Genomic DNA, 22508 nt, shown 5'->3' with positions numbered 1-22508 from the left:
AATGAGGCTGAGATGGTTCGGGCATGTTAAGAGGAGAAGTACAAATGCCCCAGTCAGGAGGCGTGAGAGGTTGGCCTTGGGGGGTAAGAGGAGGGATAGAGGTAGGCCAAAGAAGTCTTGGGGAGAGGTAATCAGGCGGGACATGGAACATCTTGAGCTAACCGAGGACATGACCCTAGATAGAAGGGTGTGGAGGTTGAATATTAGGGTTGAAGGTTAGTATGTAGTCGTGTGTTTCCCTTTTGTCTTCTCCAGTTCGATAGTATTAGTGTTAGTACGGTACCTTTTTATCCTTAGTTTGCTATTATCGTATTTCTTGTTCTGTTATTACTTGCCATCGGTACTTCCGTAGTTTGCTAGCAGTAGTTTGTTCATATTAGCGTTTGCTACCTTGGATTCAGTTTTCTAAATATATTGTCTTGCTATTACTTGTTATCGGTACTTCTTTCATATTCTTTGTTGCTATCTTTGATTTAATTTTCTAATTATATTGTCTTGCTATTACTTGCTATCAGGGCTTCTTTCACCTTCTTTAGCCGAGGGTCTATCGGAAATAGTCTCTTTGCCATTCCAAGGTAGGGGTAAGGTTACGTATATTCTACCTTCCCCAGACCACACTTGTGAGAATACGCTGGATTGTTATTGTTGTTATATATTTAGATATTGAGAAAATAAACGATCTTAATTGTTTCATATTATGAGACATTTCTAAGTGCACATGAAGAATGGAAAAAAGACTAAATTTAGCAGAGGTCAATTGACCAACATTTTTTTGCCTATAACCACACTAATTATAGACAACCCTCGAAAAGTATTGCCAAAGGTATCTATAGATATCTTTATAAGCGTGGTCTCTGATTAGAGTCTTTGGCCATGTTTTTTTAAGGCCATACATATGAAGTTTGTTCTAAAAATATAAAGACAACACTTCTTAAGTGTTGCCAACTTACAAATTATCTAGCAATGCTTATTAGTTATAATGCAACATTTTTGAAGAATTGTTATATTGGCATACTAAATGTAACTCTTTATAAGCATAACATTAAAAAATGTAATAAAACATTTTCTCAAAATTGCCCCCCAAATATTTCACGTAATGAAAATATTTTCCCCAATACTCAAAAGGCAAAGAAAACATCAGCCCCTAGAATACTACTGCATGCGAAAAACTTTCCTAATTCTTTTTTCTCCTCCGTTGCTGCACCCTAACTTCATTGTTGCTTTTTTCGTCGCAGCTTGCTATTCATTGCTGCTTCTTCCAGATTAATCTCACCCCTAGCAAATCTCCATCCCTTTCTCTATTGGTTAGTATTTCTTTTACTTAAAAGTTTTTCGTTTTTTTTTAAATTTATGATGAAAAAATAATCTTTTATTATGTATAATATATGAGTATCTTGGTACAGTCTTTGTTTTATACTTAAAGTTTTAACTTTTTCCTAATTTCAGATTCTTGGGCTGAAAAGAAGTAATTTTGTTTTGTTTAATTTCTGGGTATCAAAGTTCTTAGTTTTTTACTAATTTCAAATTCTTGGGCTGAAAAAAAGTAATCTTTTTAATTTGATTTTTGGTATCTTTGTATAGTCTTTGTTCTTATAGTTAAAGCTTCAGTTTGTCTAGCTTCTTATTGATGGTGCGGATATAAATAAATTTTATATTATATAATTACTGGTTATTTTTGTTTAGTCTTTATTTTGTACTCAAAATTTTAAAAATTTTTCAATTTCAGATTATTGGGCTTAAATAAGTAATTTTTTGTTTAATTTCTGGCTATCAAAGTTTTCAGTTTTATCCTTGATTCGTATTCTTGAGTTGAAAAATAAGTTATCCTTTTTGTTTGATTTTGGGTGTCAAAGCTCTAATCGTCTCTGCGATGTATAAGTTTACTGAGATTTGCATTCGATCAAATTATACTTAAAAGTTTGACAAGTAGGGCGTTATTTAGGTTGATTTTGTGATTTCAAAATATTTTTAAATTGCTTCTGAATTTGGTGGTTATTTTGAATGTGTAGGAAAATGTGAGTGATGCAATTGAAAATGGTGGCAACAAATCAATTTGACCTATAGAAGTGAATTGTGGAGACTGTTTGAATAATTGTGATGTTTATTATTATTCATACTATATATTTTAATAAATTCGGTTTTGTAGCGTGTGTTGCTAGTGAACTTGAAGCAATGCTTTATTAGTATGGGCACACAAATTATATTTGTTTGTTGAAATTTATTTTAAGTATATGCATTTGACTTATTTTTATTTTGTTACTTATTATCTAATTTAATGTTTGAGATCATAATGTATATGCTTGAAACAAATGTGAATACAAAATTTATTGTAGGGAAGTATAATTTCTTAACCACACAATTATGGCAAATATAAATATTTTACAAATTATTTCATAGCGTACACAAAATTGCCATGCTTAGAAAATGTGGCCATAGGGACTCGCAATTTGGCGCTATGCTTGATAACTGCGGCTTTAGAAGCCACACTTTAAAAGCGTGGTCTATAAGGAACCAAAAACCACACTTCAAATTTGTAGCTTTACGTCGTAAAAGCATGGCTATAAGAGGAAATATAAAGTGTGGTTTTTTTTTACCGCATCGGCCACACTGTTGAAGCGTGGCTTCTAAGGCGACACGTAACAAGCGTGGCCATAGGTCAAAAGTTACGGTTCTTTAGGCCTCCCCCTAAAAGTGTAGCCTAAAGTCGTAAAGTGTTGCCTTTGATCAAATGCTACACTTTTTGACATCCTAGGCAACACTTTTGACAGATGGCTGGAGGCCTTAAATGTTATAGTATGCAATATATTGAAGGACACGTGACTACCACTATCATTATTACTACTACTACTACTACTACTTGATAGCTGGCAACAATTATAATAAATATTAGTTATTAACTTATCAGATATTGAGTAGTTAGGAGATTGATTGTAATTAGTTAGCCACAACTATAAATAACAGTAGATAGGTCTGTAATTGACAAATTGAATATATTGAAAACCATTCTTCTCTTTTCCCGTCTTCTTTCTCTCACTGGATTGTACTCCTTTATCACTGTTTGTTCTCTTCACTGGTTCTAATGATAATTATCATGGTATCAGAGCCATAATCAACTAAATTGACGGATTTTTCACATATCTATTGTGAAAATTGAGGGATTTGAGTCTGATTGTGGCAGAAAAACCCTAGTTTTTCGATAAAACCTTAAATTTTTTGTTCTGAATGGAAATTAGGGAAGTTATCTCCAGCGATACCGATGGATCGAATATCGGAGTTATTGGCAGCAGAGGTACGATGGTTGATCATCATCATCCACTCTAGTGTCAGATCCGGGTCTTATGGTCAGATTTTCCGGCCCGAGAACACTACACTGAGGGAGCGTTTCTTATTGACTCGGTTCTCAATGTTGTGAGCAGGGGCGGCTCAACAGATCTCGGGGCCTAAGGCGAAACCATATTCGGAGGCCCTTAAATTTATTTTATAAAATATTTACACTAACAACAAAATTTGCTTTTTAAATAACAAATAAATCATTTAAGACAAAAAAGCGAATTTCAAAAAATAATTTAGGAAAAATAGCACAAAAAATAAAGCGGTGGATTATCGAATATTGAGGTCCAGAACTCAAAGTGAAAATTTTGATTCCGCTATCATCACAAACAAGAAAAAAATAAAATAAACGTACATAACGTAATAACTTAAGTTTTGAGTATTGACGGTGTAAAAAATATTTACTCCGTTTGATCAATTTAAATGGTGATTGTAGTTCATTCTATTAAGTAACACTTATTGGTGAATATCTAAAATAAATTATAAATAACGTAATATAATATGTCAAATTACACTAAAAGAAAGTTGGTGCATGAATGCTTTTGTGTTCATGTTGTTTCAGAGAACATTATAAAAGAAATTTATTATGTTGTCGATATATATAACTTAATTCCTATATATAAAAGATAAAATTAAAATTGAAAAGTGAAGCAACAACAACAACAACAATAACAACCCAGTATAATCCCACTAGTAGGGTATGGGGAGGGTAGTTTGTACGCAGACCTTACCCCTACCCTGGAGTAGAGAGGTTGTTTCCGATAGACCCTCGGCTCTCTCCCTCCAAGAACTCTCCACCTTGATCTTGAGGTGACTCGAACTCACAACCTCTTGGTTGGAGGTGGAGGGTGTTCACCACTGGAGCAACCCACTCTTGTCAAATATACTAATTAATGAGGGGAAAAAATTATCATAATTTATAAATTTATTGTATAAAATAACCTCAATCAACTAACAAAAAATATACTGTAACACTTTTCTTTATTCTAATTATTTATATAAATTATATAATATATAATAGTAACAATAATAATAAGAATTTAAAATAAATTTGGGGCCTTCAAAATTTGGGGGCCTTAGGCAATGGCCTCACTGTCCAAAACCTTAGAGCCCTCACTAGGTAATTTGGCTGTTGCTTTTCGTGTTATATGCTTCAATTTCCTTTTTGAGTTTAGTATGCTAACATATATTTCAGTAGATTTTTGTGTGTGTGTATGTGGAAATTGCATGTATATTCAACTTGGCAGGAAATAATTTTGATCTTGTAAAAATAGTGCAATTTTAAATTGAGTTTAAGTTATATGCACTAATTGTGTATAAACAAATTTTTACACTATCTTTGTATATAATTTAAATCCTTTTAAATATAGAAGTGTAGAAACTGATATATCCACTCCCTGCTTGAAAAAAATGCTTGTTAGGCCTCGAAGAGAAGTGAAGTTTGAGGTTGTTATAATTTACTGATTATCTGCAGTATATGCAGTAAATGGAATAGCGTCCAAGTAAATTTTCTGCTTTGTAAAGCCTATGAATGTGGACTCTGTTTTCAATTTCAGGTTTTCAGGTTTGTCACTCTTTGGGAGGTGGAACTGGATCAGGAATGGGAACTCTACTTATATCTAAGATAGGGGAAGAGTACCCGGACAGAATGATGCTTACTTTCTCTGTGTTCCCTTCCCCGAAAGTTTCAGACACTGTTGTTGAGCCCTATAATGCTACTCTCTGTTCACCAGCTTGTTGAGAATGCAAATGAGTGTATGGTCTTGGACAATGAAGCTCTTTATGACATTTGCTTCCGAACTCTCAAACTTACTACCCCGAGCTGTAAGTTGTCTTCTTTGATCAGAAATAGTTTCTCTGATGCAGTTTTACAGTTGTGTTGTTTTGGTTGTTTTATTTCATGCACTACCTTTAGTATTAAATGATTTACATGACAGCATGGAATGAGGGCATGATTGACTTGTTTCTTGCTTGTTTATGTCTGGTATATCCTATTTGTTCTTGAGCTTCTAATTCATCAGTATGTTAGATGTGGAGTGGTTATCAGCCCTTCCATTTCTTTGATGCACATGACTTTTTCACGGAGTCTGCTTCCACAGTTGCTTGAGCGACAACCACCTTGCGTCCCAACCTTCTCGACTTTCTTTGGTGCCAAAGACCAATGACTAGTTAAGTAGGAAGACAACTATTCTTCTGGACGAGAAGAGTGAGTCTCAATCCGGGGTGAGAAGCCAATAGGAAGCTTGCTATGGGGATGAACCGAGGAAGGGCGATGGATATGTTATCAGCCAATGCATGCTTGTGATCATAACGTTGCTTCATTTTTCTGAAATCTCCTTAATTATATAATGTGATTTAGGGGAAAAATCTGGGGGTGGAAGAGACTATAATGGGCATGTTAGCTTAGTTCAGATGATTGGACATTTGGGGAAAATGAATTGGTTGGGGTCTGATATTTGGGTTTATAGCTTGATCAACGTATGGATAAACCAACAATAGAGTTTATTGGTGAATTATCTGGGCTTACAGAATGTTGTTTATCTGGATTTGTTGGTATGTAATTTGGCACTTATGAATTGGAAAGGTTATGTACCAAAAAAGAAGTTTGTGAAAGAAACTATGTCAATTTAACTGCTCAACTAATTTAGCTGCTCAGCGACTTTGTGGAAGATTGCACAACATAACCAAATTAATATCTCATTGCATATACTTATTGTAGACAATAAATTGCGTCGAGAAAATAAAATCAAGACCGAATGTGCTAGGTTTGATACCTTGCAAGATTTAACGCAATCCCCAATGCATGCCTTGGATGCACATCTCTATGCCAGAAGTTCACTAAGCCTGTCTTTACAGTTGATGCTTGCGTTCCTCCAATGATTGATAAAGTTGATAACTCGTTCACCCTTTCGTTGACGAGTATTTGTGAGTTCCACCATGCTCACAGTGCGCCTTTGTGCTATAAAAGCGATTGAGGAACTCTTGCTCCAGTTGATCCCAGCTATCAATAGACCCCGCCTCGAGGTCTATATACCAATCAAAAGCATTTCCTTTTAGCGAGCGGACAAATTGTTTGACAAGGTAATCTCCATAAGTCCCAGCGTTGTTACATGTCTTAACGCAGTGCGCCACATGTTGCTTTGGATTGCCTTTACCATCAAACTGTTGAAACTTTGGAGGTTGATAGCCAACATGCATCTTTAACATATCGATCCTTGCAGTGTACAGCTTTGCGTATGTAAGGGATGACTTGGCAGCAATTTCATATTTATTCTTAATAGTTCCTTCAATGAACTCCTTCAGTTGATCGATGGGAATCATCCCTTCAGATGAGACAGGGATAGCCTTAGCGGATGCTACTCGTATCGAGGGAGAATCAATCTCTGGAACTTCTAGGAGCTTGCCAGTTGCATGGGTGGATTCTTCTTCCATCAAGATTCCCACCCTGTCTATTAGCTTGTCAATTCTAGCATCTTGATTTTGTATGCACTTGGTCAAGCCAGCGATTGCTTCCGTCAAGTTCGCCAACTGCTCTTCCATAGATGAAGTGTTTGTCACCATGGCTTGCATGATTGTTGTAGATGATGGGGAGTAGCATGGATTGTCACACAGATTGATTCTCGAATGGCTCACGCTACGCTGTGTAAGTGGGGAGGATCCATCACTTGAAGCATCATCGTCTTCCTTCACAACCGAATTCTTGGATCCGGAGAGGTCAAGCAGAGCAAGAGTTTTCTTGATCTTTTCAGCAACATCGCTTCCTCCTTCAGGTACGTTTGTGGAAGATCTTTCTCCTTTTGAAGATGAAGATCCGAAAATAGGAGTTAATGCGGGCGACACTTGGGGTGCTTGTTGTCCTAACGAGCTTGCTTTGCTCCTCGTAACCAGTCCAAAGCTTCCAAAGGTAACATCGAGGATGCTTTCTACATCAGCATAGAACTTGGAATTAGCAGCCTTGGTGGAAGTTGAGCTGGAGTTGATTTTCTTTGAAGCCATTTTAATGTTCTTGAACTTTGATGATTGAAAAGTTGAGATGAGAGGTAGAGATTGTCCCACTGGGCGTGCCAGAATTTGTAGGCAATAAATTGAGTCGAGAAAATAAAATCAAGACCGAAAAATATTGCAACAATCGTAGTATTTTATTTCAAATATTTGAGTGCTACAATTTGTATAAATCCTCTGATTTTACTTTTTCAATATAAATTCAAGAGCTTTTGAGCTTGATCTTGAACCTATATTTGTTGTCACGAACGATGATCTTGAATTCAACTAGCACGAACTTTGATTTGAACTTGTATTCCTTGAGTCTTGATTTGTTCTTCGTTCTTGAGTTTGAGGTTGATTGTTTGAACTTGAACTTGATTGCTTGAAGCTTGAAACTTGTGGAGGAATTTGCAGCGTTTGATCTACGAGTTCTTTGTTGCTTCTTGTTATAACTTATGGTGTCTTTTCTGAGTTATGAACACCCTATTTATAGTTGTAGGAGAGAAGAGTTATGATAATAACAAATTCTTTTCGACCAATCAAATCGTGACAAGGTCATGTCACTTGCAGGCGTGGCGCGATTTTATTAGCCTTTTAATGTGACTTTGCATGCCTTGTCATTTTGACACGTGGCATGATCCTATTGACTCTTTCGTTTGACTTGGCGTGCCAAGTCATTTGACACGTGACACCAAACTGGGCCTCTAGGAAGATGATATCTTGGGCTTAATGAAGTGGGCTCATCACTTTAGTCCAATTAAACGGGCTAGCCCAATGGATTAAGATTTACTTATTTAATCCATATATATTGGATTTATATAATTAATTTAATTATATCAGCCCATAATATTTATTTGGACTAGTATATTTAAAATATCATCCAAATTATTTATTGAATTTAAATCCAATAAATATTATGTGCCTACACTTATATTAATGTGAACACTGCATTTTATTTCTTTTCTTTTGTCTTCGTGGCTCATAATCAGAGTTTCTTTCTATCCTGGACTTGAGATTCTGTTGAATCTGCTATTTTTACATGATTGTATTATGTGGATATTTGCAGATTAATGTACTGACTCATAATGTTTGCCTCAGTTGGAGACCTTAATCATTTGATTTCTGCCACCACGAGTGGTGTAACTTGCTACCTCCGATTCCCTGGTCAGCTCAATTCTGATCTCCGCAAGCTTGCTGTTAACCTCATCCTATTCCCCCGATTGCTTTTTTTTTTCATGGTTGGATTTGCTCCGCTCACTTCTCGCGGGTCACTATAATACAGAAACCTGACTGTTCCCGAGCTCACTCAGCAGATGTTGGATTCAAAGAACATGATGTGTGCCGCTGATCCTCGTTACGGTTGTTATCTGACTGCTTCATCAATGTTCCGGGGGAAAATGAGCACCAAGGAAGTTGATGAGCAAATGATTAATGTACAGAACAAGAACTCTTCTTACTTTGTTGAGTGGATTCCTAACAATGTGAACTCTACTGTCTGTGACATCCCTCCAACTGGACTGAAGATGGCCTCAACTTTCATTGGCAATTCCACCTCAATTCAAGAGATGTTCCGTAGCTTCAATGAGCAAATTACAGCAATGTTTCGAAGAAAAGCTTTCCTGCATTGGTACACCAGAGAAGCTATGGATGAGATGGAGTTTACAGAGGTTGAAAGCAACATGAATGATTTAGTTTCTGAGTACCAACAATATCAAGATGCGACAGCTGAAGAGGATGAGTATGACTATGAAGACGAGTCGAGGAGGAAGGTCAAGACGCTTATCTAGTTCAGCTTGTGGAGAAATTTTGGGTGCCAGGTACTGTTCATTTTTAAAATCTTGTTTAGGGTTTGGATTTTTTCCTGTTTTGCATGTGACATCGTCAGGAGTGGCTCAAGGGGAGGCTAGTAAAACCTTTGCTTTAGGTCCCCTAAATTTTGGGCCCCCCAAAATATTTTTAATTATGGATTTACTATCTTTTTTTCGCTTAGACAATATTGAAGTTTATAGAAAAAAGAAAAAAAATGCAATATCCTTATAAAAATGAAAAGAAAGACTATCTATTTTTGAACAATAGAAATATTCTTGAACAATAAAAATATTTTAGAATTTTGAATTAAGATACTCTAATCGTCATATTGATAAATATATTTTTTTACAATAAGATCCAAGGTAACAAATTGTAAATATGTGGCTAACATCTTATTAACTTGAGTTTTCTTACCCATGTGATTATTAATATTATATTTTATAAGATAACTATATTATAGACAAAAAGAAAGAAAGAAAGAAAGAAAGAAAGAAAGAAAGAAAAGGAAACAATATAACTATACACCGGAGAAGGTACAGTGAGTACCAACAATATCAAGATGCGACAACTGAAGAGGATGCGTATGACTATGAAGACGGGGAGGAAGAAGATCAAGAAGCTTAACTAGTTCAACTTGTGGAGAATTTTTGAGTGTTGTTATGCAATAGTGGGTACTGTTCATTTTTAAAATCTTCTTTAGGGTTTGGATTTTTTTTCCCGTTTTGCATGTGACATCGTCAGGCTAGTAAAGCCTTTGCATTAAGCCCCCTAAATTTTGGGCCCCAAAAAATATTTTTAATTATGGATTTACTATCTTATTTTCGCTTAGACAATATTGAAATTTATAGAAAAAAAAATCAAAATTCTTATAAAAATGTAGTATTAATATGACTATAAAGACGAGGAGGAAGAAGGTACCAATGTAATATATTTGTACCAAAATATAATATTAATATGACCATAATATATTTGTACCAATGTAATATTTATACTATATTTTACAAGATAACTATACTATAGACAAAAAAAATTAAGGCCCTTTATGAAAATTTAGCTTTAGGTAACAAGTTTTATTGAGACGCCTTTGGACATCGTAGTGGCATAGTTCCTCTATGCCTTGTCATTATAGTTGGTGTGTCTGGAGACTGCATTATGTTTTGTTGTGATTAAGATAATTGACGAGTCCTGCCTAATTTGCGTTGAACGTTGGCCCAACTAGGACTATGTATTGCTTTCCGTAGGTAAGTTGTTAATTTTCTATAGTTACACTTGATGAGATATAGACAAGAGGGGTTGCTCTGATGGTAAACAACCTCCACTTTCAACCAAGAAGTTGTGAGTTCGAGTCACCCCAAGAGCAAGGTGGGGAGTTCTTGGAGGGAAGGATGTCGAGGGTCTATTGGAAACTGCCTCTCTACCTCATGGTAGCGGTAAGGTCTGCGTACACACTACCCTCCTCAGACCCCACTAGTGGGATTATACTGGGTTGTTGTTGTTGTACACTTGATGAGATATATTACTTGTGTGATTTCATTAGTGTGCATCAACAGTTCCTGATTTCTTGTTTAGGGTATGGATAATATGGCTTTGTATGACTGTTCTAATTGGATAGTTATTGCTCTCTAACCAAAAGATACAAATTTCTGCCAACGGTAAAAAGAATTGGCAACTTAGAAAAGACAAATAATATATTACCACATGTTAAAATACAATATAAACTCTTCGGGGTTGCCCAGTTGGTTTGGAGGGTGGTTATCCATACGGATGACCTGAGATTGATTTCCCTCTCAATGCCTTCTGGGTTAAGCCTGTCGCACAGGGCTTGCCAAGTGCGGTTTACATCCTCTGTGTGGTTTGCAGGTTATTACACAGTATAAAAAAATATTGTTTTTTGTATGTATATGTCAGAATTATATTCGATCAAATTTATTGCGAAATTTCACTAGTATGAGTTGAGAGGTCGTGCTTTACGTTGTTGCTCATGTTAATCATCTGAATTAGGGGTGCTTATCGGGCGGATCAAGCGGATAATTACGCTTAACGGTTTGACTTAATAATTATCGGATTATAAATATAGTAATCCGCTAGCCATCCAATAAGACAACGAGCGAATTGGTATCAGATTAACAATTATTGGGCGGTTATCAGATGACTTATCGGCTAAACCAAATAGATTTTTTTGAATAATTATTCAATCAATACCAAACAGTTTCAAATCAATACCAAAATTTTAATACTACCATCTAAGATCTAACAAAACGGTATTTTTTAATTGAAGAGTCTTCAAGACTACTCATACTGTCATACACGTATTAACCAAATTTTTAATACCATCAAGACTACTCATACATACATACACGTATTAATCATTGAGAGAGAGATGAGACTGACGACTTCTCTGTCTGTGGTGGCTGTAGACAATTGAGAATTTGTTTTTTAAATAAACTGTGCATTTTATTCCTCTCCAAAAAAAGATACATTGAGATGAGGGAGTATAGATAAACTAGCTAACTCTCTATATCACCCTTTTAAGATAGCAGATGCCAACTTTTACAATTGAGATTAAGTAAATGCATATGAGAAACATTACACAAGCTATGTGCCTGGAAGAAGGAGATCCAGCCTATACCAAAAAAGTACTACTAGAGAGTCTATCCCTATTGTACAAGACTGCATGGTCAAGGAGGATCAAAGGTAATGCATGTTCTCTTTAGTCTAGTCCTTCGAAATACCGGCAAGTCCCATCTATCCATGTTCATGAGGCCCTTGACTTAAGGAGGAAGGTCAGACAACACTCGAAACAGTGGGAATGAGGGATAAAGTGACTGATGGATGCAAGCTTGTCTGCAACTTGATTTCTCTCTCTATAACAGTGATTAAGAGAGAATCTGGATTGCTCCATGAACTTTTTAAGTTCTTCTACCTCCTTTGCAATATTCCAGGGACTTGTATTACGACCATTAACACAATCCACTAATAATTTAGAGTCGCTTTCAGCACTAATAATATGACAACCATTAAATAGACACCCTTTAATGCCGTAGTGAAGAGCAACTGCTTCTGCCCAGTTGCTTGTTCTTGAACCAAGCACTAAAGAGTAGGCATAGACAAGGCAACCCTTTTAATCCCTTATCACACCTCCAACTCAACACTTTCCCTCTTTGCAACTACCATTAGAGTTTAATTTAACATATGAAAACTTCGGTTTAATCCATTTAACAATAATAGATTTCTCAAAATGGATAGTACTTCTCAAAAGCTGACTGATCTCCTCCTAGCTGGGAACCAACTGAATTTGCTGGAATTGAAGATTGACAAGTTAGGACATGGAGAAAACAATCAGATAAATTGTTCTTCTCACATTAGTCCTGATAGAGTTATACTTGGCACTACATCTAGCTCTCCAAATCTCCCAAGATGTGATAATAGGCAGGAATTTAACAATGAATGCATGGACAAGATTTGTGAATTTACATCCCCACCAGTTGATCATAAGTTGCCTGAAAGAGATGTTTGAATATGCAATGCCCAATGGGACCACACAAGATTCTCCATAGCTCCTGAGCAAAGAGGCCACTGAAGAAAAGATGGTCAATAGTTTCTAAACTTGGAAATCTACAACAGCAACAACTGGATGAAGTAGGGATGTCCATCTTATCTACTTTAGCTTCCGTGGGAATCTTATCTCTCAGAGCTCTCCATACAATAAAATTCATCTTGAATGGGACACATTTCTGCCAATTCATCATATTAATCCATGACTTATGCCTATTCTTTCTAAATAATTGGCAAGCTGAAGCAACTGAAAAAGAACCACTATTATCCTCTGTCCAAACTGGACTATCAGGAATTGTGGATCTTAGTGATATCTCAAAAGTATTCACTTTAACCACCACATGTTGCGAAAGCAAAAGATCTAATCCTCTCCAATTTATGTGATTGTTAAGCATCATAATAGAGAGAGTAATATTCTTAGGTTTGTAACCTTCTGGAAGAAAGTTGTATAATGGACCTAACTCGGACCAATTATCATACCAGAAAGCAACCTTTCCACAGCCAATTTTCCATAGAATTTGCTTATCCACAAGCCTTTTAATTTTGCGCATTGCATTCCATGACTGGGACTGCCCAGAGTATTACTGTTTTATAAGTGGATGAGCTCTCTGACAATATTTCACCATTAGGAACCTCTTCCATAATGATTGACCAGTTCTAAAGTTCCACCACTACTTTGCAGATGTCATTAAGTTTCCTGAAATTGGCACCCCCTTCCTCATATGGAAAACACAGGTTATCCCAGGAATCCCAGTGATGTCTTTTCTTCTCAGCCGACCCTCCCCCAATAAACTTGGTAAGCATCCTCTCTATTTGGTTGAGAACTCCATTTAGAGGATGAATAACAACTAGTAGATGTGTAGGCAATGCTAATAAGACATGCCTAATTAACGCCGCTCTACCCCCAGAGGACAGAAACTTGGAATGCTACCCTGAGATCATTTTCAGGATCCTGGAGATAATCTTAGAGAAAATAGAAATCTTCTTCCTTCCAACATACAAAGGGAAACCCAAGTATTTGATAGGAAGACTTTTGTTTTCCATCTCAGTAGTATTTTTCACCCTTGAAATTTCCTCCACATGTGCATTAGGGGCTAGAATAAAGCAAGACTTAGACTTGTTGACTAGTTGTCCTGAGACCTTTTCATACACTGATAATGGCTCAATCAACATCATCAAAGAGTTCCTGCAACCACTAGAAAAAAGAATGACATCATCATTAAATGCAAGATGATTTATTAAAGGACCATTTATGTTCATGTGAAAGCTTTTGAACTCCTCAAGGGTAGTTATATGATTTAATTTTTTTGAAAGAAAGTCGGCACAAATAACAAAAAGAGAAGGGGAGATAAGGTCTCCTTGTCTTAACCCTCTTTCAGACTTGAAGAATGCTTGTCTAGTACCATTGACAATAAGGGAATACCAATTACTGGAAATGTGTTTGAAGATTATGTCAATCCAAATTTCATAGAATCCAAGTTTTCTCATAAGGATACAAAGATATGGTCATGCCATCCTATCATATGCCTTGGCCATATCTAATTTTAAAGCAATATTTCCTTCCTCATTTGGCTTCCCTATGTCTTGAATGATTTCCTGGGTGAGTAAGATATTTTCACTGATAGATTTGCCCTTTACAAAACTACTTTGATTACAACTTATCAAGTCAAGTAAAATGAAACTTAGTCTAGAGTTAAGGAGTTTAGCAAATATCTTACTTATCACATTACAAAGACTAATAGGTCTAATATCATGAAAATGTTGGGGAGAAGGGACTTTAGGAAGCATAACTATGCAAGTATGAGTAAACCACTTAGGAATATTATGACCACAAAAAATAGATTTAAAAGACTGGATAATATCAGGGGCAACAATAGACCAACAAGATTGGAAGAATTTGGCTGTGAATCCATTAGGGCCAGGAGAACTATCTGAGTCCATAGAGAAAACACATGTTTTCAGCTCTTCCTCAATAGGAAAAGCAATCAATTTTTTATCAATATCCTCTGAAACAACTGGGTCAATAATATTCAATTCAGAGTAGTCATTATACTCAGGTTTCTGACTAAAATTTCCCTGGAAATATCTCGATGCAGCTTCATAGACTTCTTTAGTTCCTTCCACCCATTGGAAATGTTCATTCTGAATCTTGTTGATGCCCATTTCCCTTCTTTTATCCTTGATCACACTGTGATAGTAAGAAGTATTAGAATCACCTTCAGAGAGCCATTTAACTCTAGCTTTCTGTCTCAACATAGAATCCTGAATTTTGAGATATCTAATATATTTAGCCTTTGATTTGTACAGCTTGGTCCTATTGCTCTTGCTGCTATCATTCATTAGAACTATTTCAAGGTTAGAAATTTCTCTTTCGAGTCTTATAGGTTCTTCATGAATTTCTCCATAAACTTCTTTTGACCAGGAACTGAGTTTGGAGGCAGCCTTTTTAAGCTTCTGGTGTAAGGACTAGAGAGGATTACCTTGGATATCCTCTTTCCATATACTTTTGACGACATAAGAGAAATCCTCATGATCCGTCCAGAAATTAAGAAATTTAAAGTACCTTACATTAACCTCTTCAATAGAGCTGAATTGGATAAGAAGTGGCACATGATCAGAACATACATTAGCAAGGTGGGTAACAATAGTCCTACCATACAGTTCATACCATTATGAGCTATACACCATTACATCTAGTCTATTCCATATAGTATCAGGAGCTCCACTGTTATTACTTATTACACAATGTAATCACATTGCCAAGATACCGTGCATCCTGCATACCACATTCCCTTAGGCACTCTAGGAAGTCAAAACTCTTGTCGATCCTATAAGAATTGCCTGCTATTTTTCCCCCAGGAGTTGTGATAACATTAAAATCACCCATCATAGCCCAAAGACATGTAAGAGTGTTCGATGGATTGAGAAGGTCAGTCCAAAGATCCTTCCTCAAATTTGTCCTACATTTTGCATAAACAAAGGAACAATGGAATTGAGTATTTGTACAAATATGAGATATTTTTCAAGTCACTAGTTGATCAGTGTCTTTGACAATATCAACAACAAAATCACTAGACCAGAAGACCCAAAATTTATTGTTAACATTTGAGTATCATCCATTCATATTGAGTTGTGTCATGTAATAGTTCATATAACCCACTCTCACTTTAGGTTCTTGCAGGCAAATAAGGGGGATTTTATATTGGTCTTTGAGAGTTTTGAGTCCCTCAAATGTACTTTGAGTTCTAATACTCTTTATATTCCATGAAAGAGTGTCAATCATTGGAAACTTTTGTGCAAGGAACTATGTTTTGAGTTTTGGTAGAGATAGTCTTTTGAGAGTCGGACCAACCAGTCTTCCCTCTTTCTAGACCCCCAGGAGATAGATTGTTGACCTTAACAATTCTGTTATGCTCTTGAGTTAAATTCAAGTCAGCTCCAGGATCTACTTCCATGGAAATTTTGACTATGACATCGACTTCATTTTCAGATAAGGAAGCTTGCACCTTTTGGAACTGAGTCTCTTCCACATCTTCTTTCGATTCAGATTCAAAGTGGGAGTCACTTCATTGTCATCAAGCTGTGATCCAGACTTAATAGGGACATTCTCCATATTTACATCATTAAACTTATATTGCTCCTCAACTCTAATTCTAGAGGGAATCACTAGTGAGAATAATTGAATTGTAACCTTACGTGTTATTAGCTACACCTTGGTTCCCATCCGGATCTTCTGGAGGCCTCACAATCACGGAGGAAGCTTGTATAGGCAAATTTTTTGAACCATTCACTCTTGTCTTGACAATCTAGTATGTTTCAACATTCCATGTTTCTTCAACGTTGGGATTGATTATACTCGTGCACTTTCCACTTCGAGACTACTTCTTTTTCTTATAAGGAGGAACCACTTTCTCAAAGGAGGACTTCCTATGCCTTCTGACCTTCCTAGTAGAAGTGCATTTCATTTGATCATTCGGGCTCATTACTTCTTCCTTAGGTGCCTAGGGTTGCTCGCTTATATCAGTAGTCAAAATTTGTTCTTTCCCTTGGGATTATGGAATAGTAACATTATTTTCAGATGACCCTTTATGTATTTTTTTTTGGAGGATTTTGAATTTCTACTAACTGCTTTGAAGGAAGAAGATAGTTGTTGCTATTTCTGCCCTTCTTTCTCCCATTGTTTTTGCCTACAGTGGTCCATCCTTCTTTATCTGTGATCTCCACCTCCATAGTCGAGGCATCTTGCTCCTTGTTAATTCCATTCTGCCTTACTACCTACTATCAACTTACCAATATTTCCTCCACTTATAGAATCAATAGAAGTATTATTAGTAGCAGAGTTTATATTAGCCTTTTCTCTATTTTTTTCAGTAGATTGTCTTAATGCAGGATGCAATATACCACACTTGAGATCACTGTGTCCCTGCATCTTGCAATGGTTACAGAATTCTGGAATGGTTTCATATTCCACCTTCTAAACTATAGTCTCCTTTTGACCTGCTTCATTGAGGATATCAATCAACACTTCCTTGAGAAGAGTCTTTGTTATATCAATTTTGACTTTGACTTTAGCAGTGGTAGGCCTCGTTTTCGATAGAGTCGCCTTGTCACAAATAATGGGGATACCAATTGGTTCGACAATTCGACAAAGAGCTACCCATTCAAAGAAATGCCACCGTAAATTAGGAAGGTTAATCCAAACTGGTGCGATAGTAGTTTCAATCTCTGACCTGAAATCAGTTTTTCATTTTTGTAGCTTCATTTGCATACCACCAATTTGGATGAAGTCCCTAGCATAGACACATTTGTGATCCTTTTCTAAATCAAAATCGATGAAAACATTCTTTAGATTGTACGCACCTATTTTGACCGCACCTTTTAGCGGAATCGTTCTAATAAACTCAGAACAAATTCTTTCAATGGATGGTCTGGTTCTAGAGAATTTTCCCACAATAGTTAGACGACAAGTCTTTGCCAAAATCCCATGTTCTTCTTTTGTGAAACTGACCACCGCCTTTCTTGATACAATCTCATATGGCATGTGCTTGAAATGGACCTTCTTTTTCGAAATACTGACGACACCTCCAATAATAGATGTATACTTTAGTGGATTATCACCAAGATGTGTGTTTTCAGTAATCATGGGGCCTCCGATTTGGTGACGGAACATTTGCGGAGCAGGGGCATTTGGGTGAATCAGTGGGGAAAAAGCAACATATTGCCTGTTTGAGGGTTCCGGCGGTGCCGGTGGGGTCTGAGACCTTTCTCGGAGGTGGAATTGGAGAGCATTTACCCTAAGTGACCGTTTGTTACTGTTAGAATGCAAATGATTAGAAAATAAAAATTAGGGATTTAGCCATTTAGGGTTTCAATAGTACTTTATATACATAGGGGTAAAAGTATAAATATAAAAATTATTAGCGGGTTAATAATTTACCCGATAAGAAAATTGAGTAATCCGCCCCCAAACCATTAAGCCATTAATTATGAAATTTCAATCTGTTCACTATCCATTACCCCGCTAATCCGATACCAATAAGCCAATAAGCTATCGGTTCAGTTCGTTTAACGATTTCGGTTCGGTTTTGAATAGTCCTAGTCTGAATGGATTTTGTTTGTTTTTCCATAAATTCTCTTTACCAACTGAACAAGTATTAGACCACCCTCACAAATCTCATGAAGTAGTTGGTCTTTTTGACATTTCCATGTAATGTTTATTTGTTGAAACATTACATGAGACTATTAAGCTATAGTTGGTCTCCAAATATAGCTTGTGTACACGAGACTAGGTGGGTAGGAGATAAGGCGCGAGATGTAGACATGTTCAAACTATGGTATGCTTGGAGGGTGGGGGGCAGGAACGGGGTAGGTATCTTGGTTGATAAGGACCTTCGTGAACTAGTGGAGGAGGTTAAGAGGGTGAATGACAGGCTGATGACTATTAAGCTAGTTGTTGGAGGTTTTACTTTGAACATAATCAGTGCGTACGCACCCCAAGCAGGCTTGGATGAGCAAGTCAAGAGGCGTTTCTGGGAGGATTTGGATGAGATGGTGCGTGGTATCCCGCATACCGAGAAGATTTTCATAGGAGGAGATTTCAACGGGCATATTGGAGCGACGTCTGGGGGTATGATGATGTGCATGGTGGTTTTGGTTTTGGAGATAGAAACGGAGGAGGAACGTCTCTGCTGGACTTTGCTAGAGCATTTAATTTGGTGATAGCAAACTCGAGTTTCCCGAAGAAGAGGGAGCACATGGTCACCTTCCGGAGTTCGGTGGCCGAGACTCAGATTGATTATTTACTCTACAGGAAGTCCGATAGAGGTCTTTGCATGGATTGCAAGGTCATCCCGAGTGAGAACCTCTCGACCCTTCCTAGGCTCCTGGTAATGGATCTTGAGATCACGAGGAAGAGGAGGAAGAGAGGGATGTATAACCAACATATGATCAAGTGGGGAGCCTTGACGGAAGCTAACGCGCAGGAGTTGGGGGTCAAGCTGTTGACTATGGGGGCTTGGAGGAGTAGTGGGGACGCAAGAGTTATATGGATCACGACTACGCAGTGCATTAGGGAAGCCGCGAGAAAGGTATTAGGCGTCTCAAAGGGTTACTCTGGTGGTCCCAAGAGAGACTGGTGGTGGAATGGAGATGTCCAAAGAAAAGTGGAAATCAAGAAAGCAGTGTATCTGAAGCTAGTGGAAAGTGTAGACGACGAGGAGAAGAGGGCGAATAGGGACCATTATAAGTTGGCTAAGAAAGAGACGAAGCTAGCAACTACGGCAGCCAAGACTGCAGCTTTTAGTCATTTGTATGAGGAACTCGAGGGTCGAGGTGGAGATACGAGGTTGTTCAGGTTAGCCAAGGCGCGAGAAAGGAAGGCGCGCGACTTGGACCAAATGAATTGCATCAAGGACGAAAAAGGTAGAGTTTTGTTAGATGAAGGGCTTATCCGTCAGAGATGGCAGACTTACTTCCATAGTCTCTTGAATGAGGAGGGGACAAGAGCATTCACTACTAGAAATCTTGTAAAAACCGATCAAAGTTGGTCAGTAATGGCCAATAACCGACCAAAATGCGACCATTTACGTGTGGACGGTATTTTAGGGGTCGGAAAGGAATACCGACCAAAGTTGGTCGGAAATTACCGACCAACTTTGGTCAGTCAATTAAATTCAAAAAAAAAAAAATTGCAAAAAAAAACCCCGACCAAAGTTGGTCGATTTTTTCAGACCAAAGTTGGTCGGTATTTTAATTATGTAATCAAAAGATTTACCATCTAGGAATCGAACCGGGGTCTGTACTGTGGCAGGATACTATTCTACCACTAGACCATTGGTGCATTTTGTTTTAAGATTATCTTTTATTTGATTTATACTCTTTAATTGTATTTTCGCACGAAAATAACCGACCAAAGTTGGTCGGTTTTTTAATATTAATTTTTATTTATTTTGGTCGGTTTCTTGCAAAATAAATTTTGCGGGACTCAAAAATAGTTTTCCGCATTTTTGCGCCAAAGAAAACCGACCAAAGTTGGTCGGTTTCGTAAAAAAAAATTAAAAATTAAAATATTTTGAAAAACCGACCAACTTTGGTCGGTTTCGGTCTACCTTGGTCGGTTTTTGTCGAATTTCTAGTAGTGATTGTACTGGGTGATTTGGAACTCTTCGGGAGTCGTGACTTTGGGTATTGTAGGCGGATTAGAGTTGATGAAGTTGGGGGGGCTATGTGTAAGATGAGCAGGGGTAAAGCGACCGGGTCGGATGAAATCTTGGTGGAGTTTTGGAACAGTGCGGGCAAGGCAAGCTTGGAGTGGCTCACTAGGTTATTTTATGTCATTTTTAGAACGAAGAAGATGCCCGAAGAGTGGAGGTGGAGCATGATGGTTCTTGTATACAAGAATAATGGTGATATTCAAAATTGTAATAACTATCCGGGTATCAAGCTGCTTAGCCATACTATGAAAGTCTGGGAGAGAGTGATAGAGCTAAGGGTGAGGAGGAATGTGTCTATTTTCGAGAACCAGTTTGGGTTTATGTCGGGGCGTTCGACTACAGAAGCCATCCAACTTGTTAGGAGATTGATGGAGTATTATAGAGAGAGAAAGAATGACTTGCATATGGTGTTCATCGACTTAGAAAAGGCGTGCGATAAAGTTCTGAGGGAGGTTTTGTGGTGATGTTTGGAGGCTAGAGGTGTACCTGTTACCTACGTTAGGTTGATTAATGACATGTATGATGGAACAAAGACCCGAGTGAGGACGGTGGGTGGGACTCAGATCATTTTCCGGTTATGATGGGGTTGTATCAGGGGTCGACACTCAGCCCTTTTTTGTTTGCTCTGGCGATGGATGTACTGACGCGCCACATCCAAGGGGAGGTGCCATGGTGCATGCTATTTGCAGATGATATTGTATTGATTGACGAGACGCGAGATGGCGTGAACGCGCAATTAGAGGTATGAAGGTAGACCCTGGAGTCTAAAGGTTTCAAATTGAGCAGGATTAAGACAGAATATTTGGAGTGTAAGTTCAATGGCGAGACTCAAGGAGGGGAAGGGGAGGTGAGGTTGGACTCGCAGGTCATCCCTAGGAGAGGAAGTTTTAAGTACCTTGGGTCTATTATTCAGGGAGGTGGGGAGATTGATGAATATGTCACGCATCATATTAGGGCAGGATGGATGAAATGGAGACTTGCTTCCAGTGTTTTGTGTGATAAGAAGGTGTCACCGAAACATAAAGGTAAATTTTACAGAGTGGTGGTCAGACCAACGATGTTATATTGGGCTGAGTGTTGGCTAGTCAAGATCGCTCATGTCTAGAAGATGAAGGTAGCAGAGATGAGGATGTTGAGATAGATGTGCGGGCACACCAGATGAGATAGGATCAGAAATGAGGTTACTCGCGACAAGGTGGGTGTGGCCCTTGTTGAGGACAAGATGCGGGAAGCGCGACTTAGGTGGTTTGGTCATGTGAGGAGGAGGAGCACAGATGCCCCGGTGAGGAGGTGTGAGAGGTTGACATTGGAGGGCCTACTGAGAGGTAGATGTAGGAGAAAGAAGAGGTGGGGAGAGGTGATTAAACAAGATATGGTGCAACTTCAGCTGACCGAGGACGTGACCCTTGATAGAAAGGTATGGAGGTCGAGTATTATGGTAGTAGAGTAGGTAGTCTAGAGTGTTCATAACAGTAGTATTGGCATGCAGTCTCGCTTTCTGTTGGTAGTAGGTTTTTATGACTAACCGTTGTTTTCTTTCATTGATGATCACCTTACTATCTTGTTGTTTTTGTTCTGCTTATATATGACTTTTTGGTACTGTCCCTTTTTGTCTATATTTTCATTAATGTGGTGCTTGGTGCTTATGCTTTCCTGAGCCGAGGGTCTATTGGAAACAACATCTCTATCCTCACAAGGTAGGGGTAAAGTCTGCGTATACACTACCCTCTCCAAACCCCACGGTGTGGGATAATACTGGGTATGTTGTTGTTGTCTCTTTGCCAACTGAACCATACTAACTCGGAACGAGAGAACCAAATATTTGACGGAAAGTAAGCCAAAAGACAAGGCCAAAAGACAAGGAATCATAAACACCAATTCTCACCCATCGATTGTGGGTTATTCACTTGGTAGATATGATTCGTTTCTTATCAATTCCACTAATATAACGGATTTGCAGTAAGATATCCCCCAGTAATTCCTGCTGTTAATAAGCAAATGATTCTTAAGAAATTGATGACAGGTTTGCTGAGTATATGACATGTACTAATGCAAAATCAGAAACATGAACCTGTGAACCACGCCCTGCCCCAAAATCCAGAGCGACGAAAAGAGAGA

The 22508-nt window shown here is 37.8% G+C and overlaps 2 protein-coding genes and 1 pseudogene across 2 annotated transcripts; 2 read left to right on the top strand and 1 right to left on the bottom strand.

The window, feature by feature from the left end:
- Window positions 1-1079: 1079 nt before the first annotated feature.
- On the top strand, window positions 1080-19878 carry LOC107783539 (tubulin beta-1 chain-like; annotated as a pseudogene).
- LOC142179958 (uncharacterized) lies at window positions 12594-13229 on the bottom strand. Its single transcript, XM_075250863.1, has one exon. The coding sequence runs from the start codon at window positions 13227-13229 to the stop codon at window positions 12594-12596; it is 636 nt and encodes a 211-aa protein (XP_075106964.1).
- On the top strand, window positions 19068-22430 carry LOC142179957 (uncharacterized). The gene is made up of 3 exons (XM_075250862.1): window positions 19068-19703; window positions 21304-21415; window positions 22351-22430. Exons 1-3 carry the CDS (start codon window positions 19068-19070, stop codon window positions 22428-22430), a joined length of 828 nt encoding a protein of 275 aa, XP_075106963.1.
- The last annotated feature ends 78 nt before the right edge of the window (window positions 22431-22508 follow it).

Source organism: Nicotiana tabacum, chromosome 4 (assembly GCF_000715075.1).
Source record: "Nicotiana tabacum cultivar K326 chromosome 4, ASM71507v2, whole genome shotgun sequence".
Lineage (NCBI taxonomy): Eukaryota > Viridiplantae > Streptophyta > Magnoliopsida > Solanales > Solanaceae > Nicotiana > Nicotiana tabacum.
This window is presented reverse-complemented; position numbering and strand designations above follow the sequence as displayed.